Genomic DNA, 16,199 nt, shown 5'->3' with positions numbered 1-16,199 from the left:
AGAAGAGACAGAATGTAATTCTGTCGGGGAAATAGGAAGAAACCAAGTCAAGAAGGATTGGGTGAGAGCCTGGGGGTGAGGGAAGCTTATTGGTAGATTTCAAGCTTAGCTTTGGCAAGCCTATCTCCAATAATGCCCACTCCCCTTACACACACATACACACACACACACACACACACACACACACACACACACACACACAAAGCATGAACGAAGAAAGAAGTGTGCAATGAAGGAAGGAAGGAGGGTTGAGAGAGAGGATGAGAATATTGGGGGATTATGTGCAGAAAAGAGAAGATGTGAATTTCAGGATTTGGGGTACAGATTGTGCTGACTAGTGTTGTATGTCAACTTGACACAAGCTGGAGTTATCAGAGAGGAAAGAGCCTCAGCTGAGGAAATGCCTCAATGAGATCCCGCTGTAAGGCATTTTCTCAATTAGTGATCAACAGGGGAGGGCCCCGTCCATGGTGGGTGGTATCATCCCTGGATTTCTGCTCCTGGGTTGTATAAGAAAGCAGGCTGAGCAAGCCAGGGGAAGTAAGCCAGTGAGCAGCACCCCTCCATGGCCTCTTTATCAGCTCCTGCCTCCAGGTTTCAGCCCGCATGAGTTCCTGTCCTGACTTCCTCTAGTGATGGACTATGATCTGGAAGTGTAAGCCAAATAAACCCTTTCCTCCCTGACTTGCTTTTTTGTCATGGTGTTTCATCGCAGCAGTAGTAACCCTAACTAAGACAGGTGGTAGGGTTGTGTGTGTGCAGCATGCTTGTGGAGGTCAGAAAACAACATTGAATGTCAGTCCTCAGGCACTTTCCACCTTTTGTTTGGATGTAATCTGTCATTGGCCTGGAACCTCCCCTCATAGAACAGGCTATTGCTCACAAACCAAGCTCTTTACCTATGGAGCCCCTTCTTGGTCCTGAATTCACTTCTTTAAAAAAAAAAAAAAAGGCTTATTTTATACGTATGAGTGTTTTGCTTGCTTATATGTATATGTACCACAGAGGTGCCTGGTGCCTTTAGAGGCTAGAAGGCACAGCATCTGATCCCCTGGAACTGGTGTTATGGATGGTCTGGAGCTGCAGATGGTTGTGAACCTCCCTGTGGGTGCTGAGGACTGAACTTGAGTCCTCTGAAGAGCAGTAAGTGCTCTTAACTGCAAAGTCATCTCTCTACTGCCCCCCACCCCATTTTATTTTTCATCTTGTAAGACAGGGTCTCATACAGCCCAGGTTGTGTTGAAACTTATTATGTAGCTGAGGATGGCTTTAAACTCTTGTTTTTCCTGCCCTACCTCCAGAGTGCTGGGATTACGGGAATGAGCATGGCTGTACGTCTTGGAGACAGCGGATATGGATGCTGTCTGTGGCTGATATGTAGGCTAGTCCACTCCCCCTCCTCTGGCCTCCTTTGCCTTTAGCAATAGAGGCTAAATCCTGGGGACTACATCTCCCAGATTTCTTTGCCCTTAGCAGTGGTAATTGACATATTGGGTAGGTGAGAAGTAAGTGGAACTGTGCTAAGGAAGTTTCTGCTGAGGGGATAATGGTGTGTGCCATTTCCTGGTCTTTTCCACCTGGCTGACATCTGAAAGGCAAGTCATGACAGTGAAGTCAAAACCAGAGGTAAAAGGTCACTAGGATCACAGAGACACCCATACTGTGTCACCTAAGGCGTCTAGTGATCACAGAAATGCTGGGTGAGAAGCTGGAATGTGGCTCAGTTGGCTTTTACCCATGAAGTTCTGGATTAAAGCCTAAGTACCATATAAACCAGGTGTGGTGCACAGGTGTGATACACATCTGTAATCCTGCAGAGGCAGCAGAATCATAAGCTCACAAGGCCATCTTTGGCCTTCATAGTGAGTTAGCAGCCCGCCTGAATCCCTGTCTCAAAAACAAGGCACGTAGTAGACAGGCAGCACAGCCTTAAGAACACTAGCTGCTCTTTCAGAGGACCTGAATTTGGTACTCAGCATCCATGGGGTGGGGTGGGTGAGGCTGCAGACTGCCTGTAATTCCATCTCTTGGGGATCTACCCTCTTCTGGCATCAGCACACGCATGGTATACACCCACATAGACATATGCACATAAACAAAAATAAAAAATATTTGTTAAACTCGAGCAAGGTAAAAATTTCTATTTATTGGGATGCCAGTGTGTTGTCTTGGGCTTATGCATGTACTGTTATTTTCGGTCGACACAGTATTTAATGCCATGAGTCTGAAACCCTTCCTTTAGTCATTAACATCGAGGGAGAGCAATAAAGGGTGACCTGGGACACAGTCTGGGTTCGGAAGTGTTTAGAGTTAAACGACAGGAGGGAGTCCCAAGGGAAATAGGGGTTGCCAAGGTAGGATGTGACAGGAGCAAGGTTGGAACCAGAAACGGGTGGGGAAGGAAGGGAGGAGGGAGAGCCAGCAGGGTGCCTCCAGGGCTCCCTTCCCCCCAGCTTGGCTGTCCCGGCCTGCTGTCCCCCTCGGCCCCACCCTGGCCCCGGCCCCGCCCCACTGACAATATAGGGCAGCACCGGCTGTGACTTTCGGGCTTTGGCTGCCGACCCCCAGAGATGCCAGCAGACCTCAGCGGCACCTGGAACCTTCTCAGCAGCGACAACTTCGAGGGCTACATGCTGGCCCTGGGTAGGACTCAAGGGTTGTACAGCATAAGGGGCCATGGAGGGGAGCAAGGCTCTAGTTTCGGGTCTGGGGGTTGACGAAGGCAGCCTGTCCTGTCTTGTCTGTTCCAGGCCCTCTGTCTCCCGTGGGTTATGCTCTTGACTGGTCAGTCCGGCCCTTGTCCCAGAGTCCCCGCACCCGTCTTAGCTCCTCTGTCCATCCTCTTTCCTCTGTCCCTCCTGTCTTGTCTGCCGGCCAGTAGTCCCTGCCCACCCTCTCAGTACCCCTCTGCATCCCTCGAATCTCAGGTGAGCCGGTATTCCTGTTTATCCAATTCTGCGTGGGGACGGTCGCGACCAGCTTGGGTATCGGGGCAAGGCGGGGGCCAGGGCTCTGACCCAGGCCGACATCAGCTACAATCTCAGGAGTTCAGTTCCCCCTCCAGAGCAGAGCCTGCTCCATGGGTAATGAAGACCACTGCGGACTCCTGCAAATGAGCGGGGCAGTCAGCCTGAGCTGCTCATGCCTGCAGTAGGAGAGCTGAGCCGGACCCTAAACTCTGTGGGCACCAGTCGGGTGCATGGGTCCACGAGAGGGGGTCTGATCGCTGTCCCTGCTTCCCAAGGTCTCAGGAAGTGTTGCTGCCCTGGCAGGCTGAGTCTGTTAGGCTTGCTCTGATTTTACAGATGTGGCGGGTGTCAGCATCTATTATTACATGCGCGGTATTCTTGTCTGTTTGGCAGGGCTTGTTCTAGGATTTTTTTTATTGGGTTTTTATTTGTCTGTCTCACTTTGTAGGTCAAGCTGGCCTGGACCTCCCTATGTAGACAAGGCTGGTCTCAGACTCCAGGAAATCCTCCTGTCTCAACTTCCCAAGTATAAGGATTACAGGCCTAAGTTGCCATACCTTGGTACACTTGCTACTTAACAAACTCTTCCTTTTGCCTTCAAGTAATAGAACAGACTCCAGCCCCTAGTAAAAGCAATTTTTAAAAAGTCCTCTTGAGAGGGCTCAGTTAAGAGTACTCACTAGATGCTTTTCAGGGGACCTGGGTTTGTTCCCAGATGCCCTGTTACAGGGAATCGGCTGGCCACTGTCGGCGGGCACTGCACACATCACACCTGGTGCACGGAAACGCAGGCAGGTATTCACGCAGGCAGGTATTCACACATACACATTAAATAGATAAAATTTATAAAAATACTCTTGAGTCACAGAGTGTGGTGGCACACACCTTTAATCCCAGCACTTAGAAGGCAGAGGCAGGTGGATCTCTGTGAGTTCGAGGCCAGCCTGGTCTACAGAGTGAGTTCCAGGACAGCCAAGGCTGTTACACAGAGAAACTCTGTCTCAAAAACCCACCAAAACAACAATAACAACAACAAAATCTTGAGCCAAGCATGATGGTACACACCTGTAATCCAATCCTTGGAGATGGAGGCAAGAGAATCAGGAGTTGAGTGTCACCTTCAACTCTACAAGTTCAAAGACAGCATAGGTTATGTAAGATCCTGTTTTAAAACAAATTGTCCTCTGACTTACACATACATACCCACACATAAATGAAATAAATGTAAAATATTTTAAAAATATAATAAGAACAACATCTTTCCAGGTATTGACTTTGCAACTCGTAAGATCGCCAAGTTGCTGAAGCCACAGAAGGTGATTGAACAAAATGGGGATTCCTTTACCATCCACACGTACAGCAGCCTAAGGAACTATCTCGTTAAGTTCAAAGTTGGAGAAGAATTTGAGGAAGATAACAAAGGCCTGGATAACAGAAGATGCATGGTAAGGGGTTGGGGTGTGGCTAAGTGGTAGGGCTCTTGCTTAGCATGCATTTGAGGCCCGGGTGAGATTTCTATCACCCTAGAAAAAGAAAAGAAAAGAACGTAGGCTTGGGGCTGGAGAGAAGGCTCAGCAGTGAAGAGCACTGGCTGCTCTTGTAGAGAACCTGGGGTTCAATTCTCAACACCTACGTGGCTACTCAGAACCATGTGTAACTTCAAGTCCAGGGACACCCTCTTCTGACCTCTGTGAGCACCAGGCATGCAATAGTACACATGCATACATGTAGGCAACATACACACACACACATACACACACACATACACACACACACATACACACACACACATACACACACACAAAATTAAAAAATTTTAAATGTAACATAGGCTGTTAACTTCACACGGTTAACTTGGCATGCATTCTACTTGGTGATTTTTAGGGATGCTGCCAGAGCAAAGCATTGTTTTCTCTCTTCCTTTGTGCAGAGCTTGGTTACCTGGGAGAATGACAGACTCACTTGTGTGCAGAAAGGGGAGAAGAAGAACAGAGGGTGGAGCCACTGGATTGAAGGGGGCCAGCTCCACCTGGTACCTACCACATTTTGTTCTTTAAAAAACATTTTTGAGGTGGGGAGAGAAGCTTAAATCTCTATTTCTTTATTTTTATTCCTGTGTGTGTGTATGTGTGTGTGTGTGTGTGTGTGTGTGTGTGTGTGTGTGTATACCTACATGTGTGTATGTGTACCACATGTATGCAGTATCTGCAGAGACCAAAAGAGGGCACTGGATCCCCTTGGAACTGGAGCTACAGTGGTTGTGAGCTGCCCAATGTTGGTGCAGGGAACTGCACCCTGGTCTTTTGCAAGAACACCAAGTACTCTCAACCACTGAGCCATCTTTCCATCCCCTTGTTCTTGTTTTTATTACATTTTTTTTACTATTTTAAAAAATTGTCATAACAGTATATTTTGATCATATTTTTTTCTCCTTGCCTAAGTCCTCCCAAACTATCCCCATCTCCCTAACTACCTGATTTCATGTTCTTTCTCTGAAACCAAAATAAAACCCAAAAGAGAAAGAAGGAAGGAAGGGAGGGAGGAAGGAAGGAAGGAAGGAAGGAAGGAAGACCAAACCATAACAGCAAAAACATGGAGTCAGTTTTGCATTGATCCACTTCGCCTGAGCATGAGGTCTGCCCTGAGCGTAGATGAGAATACCCAGTGCCATTGGAGAAAACTAATTTCCCCTTTCCCCAGAAGTTATCAATTGCAAATAGGTTCTTGGCTAGGGCCGGGACATTGGCCATTTTTTCTCCCTGGTGGGATTTTGTCTGGCTTGAGTTTATGTAGGTCTCGTGCATGCTGTCACGGTCTCTGTGAGTTCATACATGCATCAGCCCATTGTGTTTTGGAGATGCTGTTTCCCTGGCATTGTCCACCACCTCTGGCTCCCACCATCTTTCTGTCCTTCTGCATAGATCCTGACCCTCGAGGGGTGTCTTAAGGCATTCCAGTCAGTGTGAGGGCTCCAAGGCCTCTTACTGTCTGCCCCTTGTCCAACTGTGGGTCTCTGTGTTAATTACCGTTTACTGCAAGAGGAAATTGCTCTGATGAGGGTTAAGAACGACACTGACATGAGTCCCAGATGAGTGGCCTTTGTTCTGATATTTCAAGCAATGATAGCAATATTAAAAGAAATGTTAAAAAAAAAAAGGAAACCATGAACATTTTTTAACTTTTGCAAGTTACCTTTGTAACTTCCTGCTTAGAATAGTCTGCTTTTTTATTCAATATAGGAATATTTTTGGAGGGCTGGAGAGATGGCTCAGCAGTTAAGAGCACTGACTGCTCTTCCAGAGGTCCTGAGTTCAATTCCCAGCCACCACATGGTGGCATACAACCATCTGTAATGAGATCTGGTGCCCTCTTCTGGTATGTAGGCAGAACACTGTATACACAATAGATAAATAAATTAAAAAAAAAAAAAAGAATATTTTCGGGGGTGGTGGTGCTGGAGAGATGGCTTAGCAGTTAAGAGCACTGGCTGCTCTTCCAGAGGTCCTGAGTTCAATTCTCAGCAACTACATGGTGGTTCACAGCCATCTATCCTGTCTGATGCCCTCTTCTGTCATGCAGGCATAGATGCAAATAGAGCACTCATATGCATAAATAAATAAATATTTTTTAAAAAGAACATTTTCTGGGACTGGAGCCATGGCTCTGTGGTTAAGAGCACTGGTTGCTCTTCCAGAGGACCCGGGTTCAATTCCCAGCAGCCACATAGTGGGTCACAACTGTCTACAACTCAAGTCCTAGGGGATCTAATCCCTCTTCTGCCCTCCTCGGGCTCTTCAGGTATGTGTGCACAGACATCAATGCAGACAAGACACCCATGCACATAAAAATAGGAACATATGCCAGGTGCTGGTGGCAGATGCCATTCATCCCAGCATTTGGGAGGCAGAAGCAGGTGGATACCTGTGAGTTCAAGGATGGCTGGGTCTACAGAGCAAGTTCCAGCACAGCCAGAGCTACACAGAGAGATCCTATCTTGAAAAACAAAAACAAAACAAAAAAAAACCCAAAAAACAAAAAAACAAAAATATATATACATATATATATATATATATAATTTTTTTAAAGAACCTTTTACAGGGGCTGGAGATGGCTCAGTGAAGAGCAGATGAGAAGGTACTGACCTCCAGCACTCACATGGTAGCTCACAGTTTCCTCTAACTCCAGCTCTTGGGGATTCAACACCCTTTTCTGGCCTCTGAGGGTAACAGTACTCATGTGCACATACCCCCACACAGACACACATATACACAGATCTAAAAAATAAAAATAAATCTTAAAAAAAGAATATGGTATAGCTTTCTAGATAGGTTTTTTTTTTTTTTTTTCGAGACAGGGTTTCTCTGTGTAGCTTTGCACCTTTCCTGGATCTTGCTCTGTAGCCCAGGCTGGCCTCAAACTCACAAAGATCCTCCTGGCTCTGCCTCCCGAGTGCTGGGACTAAAGGTGTGTGCCACTACTGCCTGGCTTCTAGATAGTTTTTATGTTGAATTCACCATGTAGTTTTTTTTTTACTTTATTTCTTTGGGGTTTTTGTTTTTGTTTTGTTTTTGTTGTTTTGTTTTGAGACAGGGTCTCTCTACACAGCCCTGGCTATCCTGGAATTCACTATGTACACCAGACTGGCCTTAAACTCAGAGAGATCTGTCTGCCTCTGCCTCCTGAGCACTGGGATTAAAGGCGTGTGACACCACTCTAGGCTAAATTTACCATGTATTTTAAAAATATATATATTAAGGTAGTGAGCTGGCTGTTTCATGTTCCATCTGGCTGATGGACCAACATTTTAATAAAACACATCTTTCTGCTGGGGCGGTGGTGGCGCACACCTTTAGTCCCAGCACTCGGGAGGCAGAGCCAGGCGGATCTTTGTGAGTTCGAGGCCAGCCTGGTCTACAGAGCGAGATCCAGGAAAAGCACAAAGCTACACAGAGAAGCCCTGTCTCGAAAAACAAAAACAAAAACAAAAACAAAAACAAAAACAAAAACAAAAACAAAAACAAAAACAACAACAACACATCCTTGATTTAAGTATCTAAGTATCTATTTTAAGGGCTGGCGGTGTAGCTTAGCTGGTAGAGTGCTTGCTCAGTACGTGCACAACCCTAAATTTGAGCCCACATCTGTAAGCTTAGCACTTGGGAGATGGCAGCAGGTGCTTCAGAAGTTCAAGGTCATCTTTAGCTACACAACAAGTTGGAGATTAAGTTGGACTATATGAAATCCCAGGAATAACAGAGATTCAGGGCTGAGTCTGCTGTTGATAAAACTCAAGTCGGGCAGTGGTGGCACATGCCTTTAATCCCAGCACTCGGGAGGCAGAAGCAGCCGGATCTCTGTGAGTTCAAGGCCAGCCTGGTCTACAAAGCGAGTTCCAGGACAGCCAGGACTGTTACACAGAGAAACCCTGTCTTGAAAAACAAAAAAAAACAAAACAAACAAACAAAAAAAAAAAACCAAAACCCAAACCTCAAGTCCATAGTGCGTCCTGTCCCCTCGAGAGGCATGGCTCAGTCACTGCCTCTTGCTGCTTTTCGGCCTTACTCCTCACAGAGGGGGCGTTGATTTGTTTTACAACCAGAATTTCATGACTGCAGGTTACAGCTCAAACTAATCAATAGTTCTAAAACACAATCTAGAAGGTATAAAATTCTACTTTTAGAAAGTATAAAACTGGGGCCAGGTATGATACCAAACGCCTTTAATCCCAGTGCTCAGGAGGCAGAGGCTAGGAGATCTTTGTGAATTTGAAACCAGCCTGGTCTATATAGTGAGTTCCAGGATAGCCAGGGCTGTGTAGAGAGACCCTGTCTCAAAAAAAGTATAAAACTGTGTCTTTGTTTGTGGGTTTACACTAACTCCAGGAGGGACCGTCAGGATTAAATTGTTGACACCCAGAGTGGGAGAAGTAAGGGCGGAGAAGACCCTGCATTTGGTGTCAGAAGGCAGAACCCCCAAACATTTGGTATCAGACATGCTGAGAATGTACACCAAGTTTTCTTTTCTTCTTTTCTCCCTCCCTATCACAGGAAATGTTCTGTGAAGGCCAGGTGTGCAAACAAACATTCCAGAGAGCCTGATCCGATCCAGCAGCAGAGCCCTCTAGAGGCTACTGTTCAGTGCTGAATTGCCTTGCAGAAGGAACGGGTGTTTATCTGTCTTGCTTAGACAAAGGGCCTTGTGATTGGAAAGATGTCACCCAGCCTGTACTAGAAGCTATGTGACTACAGGACAACTTCAGCTGCAATAAACCTGTCCAAGTGATGCTGGTGTTTTTTCCTTCCAAATTGAACAATTTCTCTCTGTTCTGGAACTCACTATTTAGACCAGGTTAGCCTTGAACTCACATAGCCTGCCTCTGCCTCCTGAGTGCTTGGTTTGAAGGCATATGCTACCAGGCCAAGCCCAACAGGACCCATTTTTTTTTAAAAGGAATGTTTAAAAGCCTGCTCTGTGTGCAAAGTACACACTAAGGGACGGGATATAATTCCTGCCTCCAGGCTAGTGAGGAAGATTGATGAAATGGCTTCGGAAGATGGACAGGTGGTGGCACTGGCAAGGTGTGGCGTAGTAGACGTGGCCTTTATGCAGGTGCCAACAGGAAGCATTTTAGGTGAAATGCCAGAGGGGAGTGTAACAAGTTTTTTTGTTTTTGTTTTTTTGGTTTATTTTACTGCCAGCTCCCAAATAATGAAATACGGAAACTTTTATTAAGTATAAAAGCTTGGCCTTAGCTTAGGCTTGTTCCCAACTAGCTCTAAAAAACTTAAATTAAGCTGGGCAGTAGTGGTACATGCCTGTAATCCTAGCACTTGGAAGGCAGATCTCTGTGATTTTGGGGCCAGCCTGCTCTACAAAGCAAGTTCCAGAACAGCCAGAGCTGTTACACAGAGAAACCTTGTCTTGAAAAACCAAAAAACAAACAAAAAACCCACTTAAATGAGCCTAACCCATTTATTTTAATCTATGCCCTACCTAATGGCTGTTACCTCTCCTCAGTACAACGTGTTCTACTTCCTCCGAGTCTCTCTGCTGAATCCTGTGCCCTTCAGATTCTTCCCAGAGTTCCTCTCTGTCCGAAAGTCCCACCCATCCTCTCCTTCCTAACTATTAGCCATTCAGCTCTTTATTAATTCAATCAGAAGGTGCCTTAGTCAGGCAAGGTGAAACAGAGGCGCATCTTCACATAGTACCAAAAGGTCAGAAAGATTATCCCACAGCAGGAGAGTTCAAGGAGCTGTTTTTCTATGTCTCATGCAGCCTTGAATTGTAATCCTTCAGCCTCAGTCTCCTGGGTGCTGGGAGTACAGGCAGGCTTCTTCACATCTGGCACACCTGCACATGCAGCCTGGGAGGATGCTTGAAGGACTGCAAAGTTAACTGAGCACAGGGTGTATGTGGGTAGGGTAAGAAAAAACCAAGGGGGCTGGAGAGATGGCTCAACGGTTAAGAACACTAGCTGTTCTTCCAGAGGTCCTGAGTTCAATTCCCAGCAACCACATGGTGGCTCACGACCATCTGTGATGAGATCTGGTGCCCTCTTCTGGCCTGCAGACATACATGCAGGCAGAACACTGTATACATAATAAATAAAAATTTAAAAAAAAAAAAAAAAAAAGAGGCCGGGCGGTGGTGGCGCACGCCTTTAATCCCAGCACTCGGGAGGCAGAGCCAGGCGGATCTCTGTGAGTTCGAGGCCAGCCTGGGCTACCAAGTGAGTCCCAGGAAAGGCGCAAAGCTACACAGAGAAACCCTGTCTCGAAAAACCAAAAAAAAAAAAAAAAAAAAAAAAAAAAAAAAAAAAGAAAAGAAAAAACCAAAACAACAAGGGAGGTCATCAAAGGTAAACCCTGAATGACAAATTCTAAAAGTCACAGTTTGGGTGGCTGGAGAGATGGCTAAGAGCGTGACTGCTCTTCCAGAGGACCTGGATTTAATTCCCACTACCCACATGGCAGCTAACAACTGTCTGTAACTCCCGTTCCAGGGTATCCTAAACCTTTTTCTGTCCTCTGTGGGCACCAGCATGCACGTGGTACATAGATGTACATGCAGGCAAAATTCCCATACATATACATAAAAATCTGGGGTCAGTGGGTAAAGGCTCTTGTTCTCAAGCCTGACAATATAAATTCAGTCCCCAAATGGTGGAAGGAGAGAACTGACCCCCTACAAGTTGTTTTGTGACCTCCACATGTGTATCATAGCATGCAGGTACACACACACACACACACACACACAGATCTTGTCCCCAATGTAAGAGGAAGGTCACAATAAGGTATGGTGATTGAGTATCAATTTGACAGGATCTATAATAGCCAGAGACAAGCTCGGGGCATGTCTTTGAGGGATTATCTTATTTGGATTTAGTTAATTGAGGTAAGAAGACCTACCCTAACTGGGAGGACCATTTCCTGGACTGAACTAAAGGTCCTTAAGTTCCTGCTTTACACACACACACACACACACACGCACGCACGCACGCACGCACGCACGCACGCACGCACGCACGCACGCACGCACCACCACCACCACCACCACCACCACCACCACCACCTCCCATCCCACCCCACCCCCTCCTTGATGGGCTGTAACCTGGAATTGTGAGTCAGCACAAACCCTTCTTTATCTTGCTGTCCTCAGGGTATTTTGTCACAGCAATAGAAGGGTAACTGAGGCAGTAGGGGACCTGCATGATCGGAGTGCAGATAGGGTTGGTGGTGGGGCAGGCACTCAGAGATGCAGATAACAAAGTTCCGGCAGAAAACCCTGTTTGGGAAAGTCCCAGATCAGCAAGGAAGGACTGAAGTCTGAGAAAAGCTGCCATTTTAGATGCAGAATCTTTGCCCAGGGTAACTGGTGAGTAATTTGGGATGGAAGGTGAGGACTGTGGGAACTTTCCAGACGCTGAAGGAGGAGGGGGGAATTCCAAAGGGTTGAAGGGAAAGTGATGAGAGATAAAAGCCAGGCTGCAGCTTAGTGAGGCGGAGGGGAGGCTGCACAGCTGTGGAGTAGACAGAGGGGCCGCAGGGAGATGTGCATGAGTTTTCAAGCTCATGGGACTCCCAGGTAGATGGGAACACCATTCTGGAGCCTGGTTGAAGTCCTAGCATCAGAGTCTCAACACAGTTAAGTTCCCTGTCATGGTGGCCAACATAAAGACAGTGTACACACAGTAGTTAAGGATAGTTCATGGACATTTTAACGTTTTTTGTTTTTTTTTTTCCCTGACAGGGTTTCTCTGTGTAACAGCCCTGGCTGTCCTTCTTGAAACTCACTTTGGAGACCAGGCTGACTTCAAATTCACAGAGATCCACCTGTCTCTGTCACTCAAGTACTGGGATTAAAGGCATGCACCACCACTCCCGGCGATATTTTAACATTTTATTTGAAAATATATAAAAGATCGGGAGGCAGAGACAGGTGGATCTCAGCGAGTTCGAGGCCGGCCTGGTCTACAGAGCGAGTTCCAGGACAGGCTCCAAAGCTACAGAGAAACTTTGTTTCGAAAAAAAAAAAAAAAAAAAAAAAAAAGAAAGAAAGAAAAAATATATGAAAGAAACATTATGTTGGCCACTTCACAAAAAATGGTAACTGTGCTGAAACTCGAGAAACTGAGGTTTCAACCAGGGACTCTTTTTATGTCCCACATCAGGATGATTTTCCCGTCTTTCTATCCTGCCTCAGTGGGACTCAGTAAAGATTTAGGGAAACAGCAGACCGAGTAGGACCATGGGACTCAAGCGTCTGAGGCCTCAGCCCCCGCGGCTTATGCTTGGAAATATCCGAATTCTTTCAGGGGCCAAAGGAAGGACTTCCGTGGAGGCAGTGATGTGATAGCTCTACCAGGCTGTGGATGCAACTTCCCTCCCATGGCTTTTCTTCCTTCCCTGCAAGCTGGCGACAGCTGTCGCGGCTGGTAGGGCTCAGACTGGAGCCAGCGGCCACAGCGAGTTTCAACCGGAAGCGTCCACCAGGGGGACTTCGGTGTGCAGGGCTGAGAAGGGCTGCCACGTGTCCGGGTGAGGACTGCGGGAAGCCGCGGGGCACCACCGAGACTCGGTCACTCCCCAAAGAGGGGGTGCGCTGTCTGTTGGCCGTGTGCGAAGCTGCAATGACACCGAGAAAAGGCAGCTTTTACGGAATAAAAGAAGCAGCTTCTCGCTATGCCGCTTCTGCAAGGTATCTGAACCCACCCAGCTCTCCTGGGAGGATCAAGAATTCCAGCCCTCAGCCTGGACTCCAAAGGGATTGGAGAACAATGGAAAGTCTGTGGTTAGGGAGGTGACCTGCAATTCTCCACGGGGACACTTGGTCCTTGGTTTTAGTTAAAATTTATTTATTCCAGTCCCAGTAGGGATATATAGACCCTGTCTAAAAACGATAAATAAAAGCAAGCAAACAAAAAAACAATAAAAAAAAAAAAGCTTTAGTTTACACACACGCACTTGCGCACATTCGCATACATGTCCTTTTTGCAGAGAGGGCTTGGAGACAAGGTCTCATTTTGTAGCTCTGGCTGGCTTGGAACTCACTGTAGACCAAGCTGGCTTCAAACACACAGAGATTCACTTGCCTTTGCCTCCCTACTGCTGGTATTAAAGATACCCATAGCCGGGTGTGGTAGCACATGCCTTAATCCCAGCACTTGGGAGGCAGAGGCCAGCCTGATCTACAGAGCGAGTTCCAGGACAGGCTCCAGAGCCACACACAGAAACCCTGTCTCAAAAAACAAAACAAAACAAAAACAAAAAATAAGGTGGCACCATGCTCAGTTGTTTTTTGTGTTTGTTTTTTTAATTGTGGTAAAAATACATATATCAGGGTCAGGAAGATGGCTCAGCACACAAAGGCACTTGCCACTAACCCTAATAACTTGAGTGTGACATCTGGAATCCACATGTTAGAAGGAGAGAAATGAGTCCTGAAGGTTGTCCTCTGACCTCCACATCTGTGTTAGGACATGCACACAAATAATAAATAAATAAGTGTAAAAATAAACATAGGCCAGGCGGTGGTGGTGCACGCCTTTAATCCCAGCACTCGGGAGGCAGAGCCAGGAGGATCTCTGTGAGTTCGAGGCCAGCCTGGACTACCAAGTGAGTTCCAGGAAAAGGCGCAAAACTACACAGAGAAACCCTGTCTCGAAAAACCAAAAAAAAATTAAAAAATTGAAAAAAAATAAACATAGGGTCAAGTAAAGGCTTAGAGACATAATGCCAACGTGGAAATGTGCTATCTCCATGGTAGCACACTGGGCTAGCATGCAGAGGCCCTGGGTTCAAGCGAGCATTGCAGACAACAAAAAGCACATAAAACTGACCATGTTGGCCACTTTAAACAATGCAAATGGGCAGCATTAAGAACATTCATACTGGCCAGGTGGTGGTGGTGCATACTTTTAATCCCAGCACTGAGGGAGGCAGAGGCAGGTGGATCTCTGAGTTTGAGGCCAGCATGGTGTACAGAGTGAGTTCCAGGACAGCCAGGGCTACAAAGAGAAAAGCTGTCTCGAAAAACCAAACCAAACTAAACCAACCAACCAACCAAACAAACAAACAAAAACATTCATATTGCTGAATATAGTGTGCATTCCTTTAATCCCAGCACTCAGGAGGCAGAGGCAGGTGGATCTCTGAGTTTGAGACCAGCCTAGTCTACATAGTGAGTTCCACAGACAGCCAGAGCTACATAGTGAGACCTTGTCTCAAAATAAATAAATGTGTGGCAGCTCACACCTTTCATCCCAGCTCTGGAACTACAGAGTGAGTTCCAGGATAACCAGAGCTATGCAGAGAAACCTTGTCTCAAAAAACAAACAAACAGACAAACAAAAAACAAAATCCCCCCAAACAAACCCTAAAATAAAAAAAAAAAAAAGCCACGAGGTAGTGGTGCACACCTTTAATCTGGGCATTCAAGCAGAGGCAGGTAGATCCCTGTGAGTTTGGGGCCAGCCTGGTCTACAGAGCCAGTTTCAGGACAGGCTCCGAAGCTGCACAGAGAAACTCTGTCTCAAAAAACCAATAAATAAATAAATAAATAAACATTCATACTGTCAGGTATGGAGACACAGATGTAATCTCCAACAATCAGAGGAAGGGAGTACAGGAGTTCTAGGTCTAGTAGAGAATTCAAGGCCAGTCTAGGCTATATAAGACCCTGTCTCAAGCATGCAAATAAAAACAAAACAAAACAACAAAGGATTTCCCACTGCTGTGCAACTACCACCAACTGAAGAACCCTTTCCTTATCCCACATGGATGCTCTGTCCCCAATAAACACTTACTCCCTAGACCTCCACCATTTACTATCTGTCTTTAAGAATGTCACCACTCTAGAGACCTTGGATAAGGGAGATATTGCAATATTTGTATTTCCAGGTGTGGCATGATGTGTGTGTGTGTATGTGTGTGTGTGTGTGTGTGTGTGTGTGTATAGATCAAAGGCCAAAGTTGGGTGTTGTAGCTGGAGATTTCTCCAGTCCTGCTGGGGCTCGCAGCCACTCAGACCCAAGTAAACACACAGAGACTTATATTACTTATAAACTGTTATGGCCACGGCAGGCTTCTTCCTAGCTAGTTCTTATATCTTAAATTAACCCAATTTCTATTAATCTATAAGTTGCCACGTGGCTTGTAGCTTAACAGTACTTTACATCTTACTTCTTATGGCGGCAGCAGCTGGCAGCGTCTCCTGACTCAGCCCTCCACTCCCAGCATTCTCCTCTCTCTTGTCCCGCCTGGCTACTGGCCAATCAGAGTTTTGTTTATCAATCAATCAGAGCAACACTTTCACAGCATACAGAAAGACATCCCCAGCAGGGTATCTTCTTCAGTCACTTTCCACTTTTGTTTTTTGAGACAGAGTCTCTCACTGAGCCTGGAGCTTGCTCACTTATCTTGACTGGTTGGCCAGTGAGCTCCAGGGAGAGGGAGCAGCTAGTCCCAACACCCTCCTAAACACCTATTGCTAAGGTTACAGGCATACGCAGGTATGAACCACAACACCTGGCTTTTATGTAGACGCTTGGGATCTGAACCCTGGTCCTCATGCTTGCACAGAGGCAACTCCCCAGCCCTGGTGTCTCAGTTATTTCACATACTAGTAATCTTTAAAGTCCATCCATGATGGAGAGTGTGTCAGAATTCCCTTTCTTTTTAAGGCTGAATTATTTAAAGATTTTGTTTTTATTAATGTGTATCTGTGTGT

General features: G+C 46.3%; 1 protein-coding gene across 2 annotated transcripts; it reads left to right on the top strand.

The window, feature by feature from the left end:
* Positions 1-2,540: 2,540 nt before the first annotated feature.
* Rbp7 (retinol binding protein 7) lies at positions 2,541-9,243 on the top strand. 2 transcript variants are annotated; one of them, XM_059256284.1, is made up of 4 exons: positions 2,541-2,643; positions 4,236-4,414; positions 4,900-5,001; positions 9,017-9,243. In XM_059256284.1, the coding sequence occupies exons 1-4, from the start codon at positions 2,571-2,573 to the stop codon at positions 9,065-9,067; spliced, it is 405 nt and encodes a 134-aa protein (XP_059112267.1). In that variant the 5' UTR covers positions 2,541-2,570; the 3' UTR covers positions 9,068-9,243. The 2 variants fall into 2 exon arrangements, with proteins under 2 accessions (XP_059112267.1, XP_059112266.1); XM_059256283.1 differs by having other exon boundaries at positions 4,900-5,040.
* Positions 9,244-16,199: the final 6,956 nt, after the last annotated feature.

This window comes from Peromyscus eremicus, chromosome 2, assembly GCF_949786415.1.
Source record: "Peromyscus eremicus chromosome 2, PerEre_H2_v1, whole genome shotgun sequence".
Classification (NCBI taxonomy): Eukaryota; Metazoa; Chordata; class Mammalia; order Rodentia; family Cricetidae; genus Peromyscus; species Peromyscus eremicus.
This window is presented reverse-complemented; position numbering and strand designations above follow the sequence as displayed.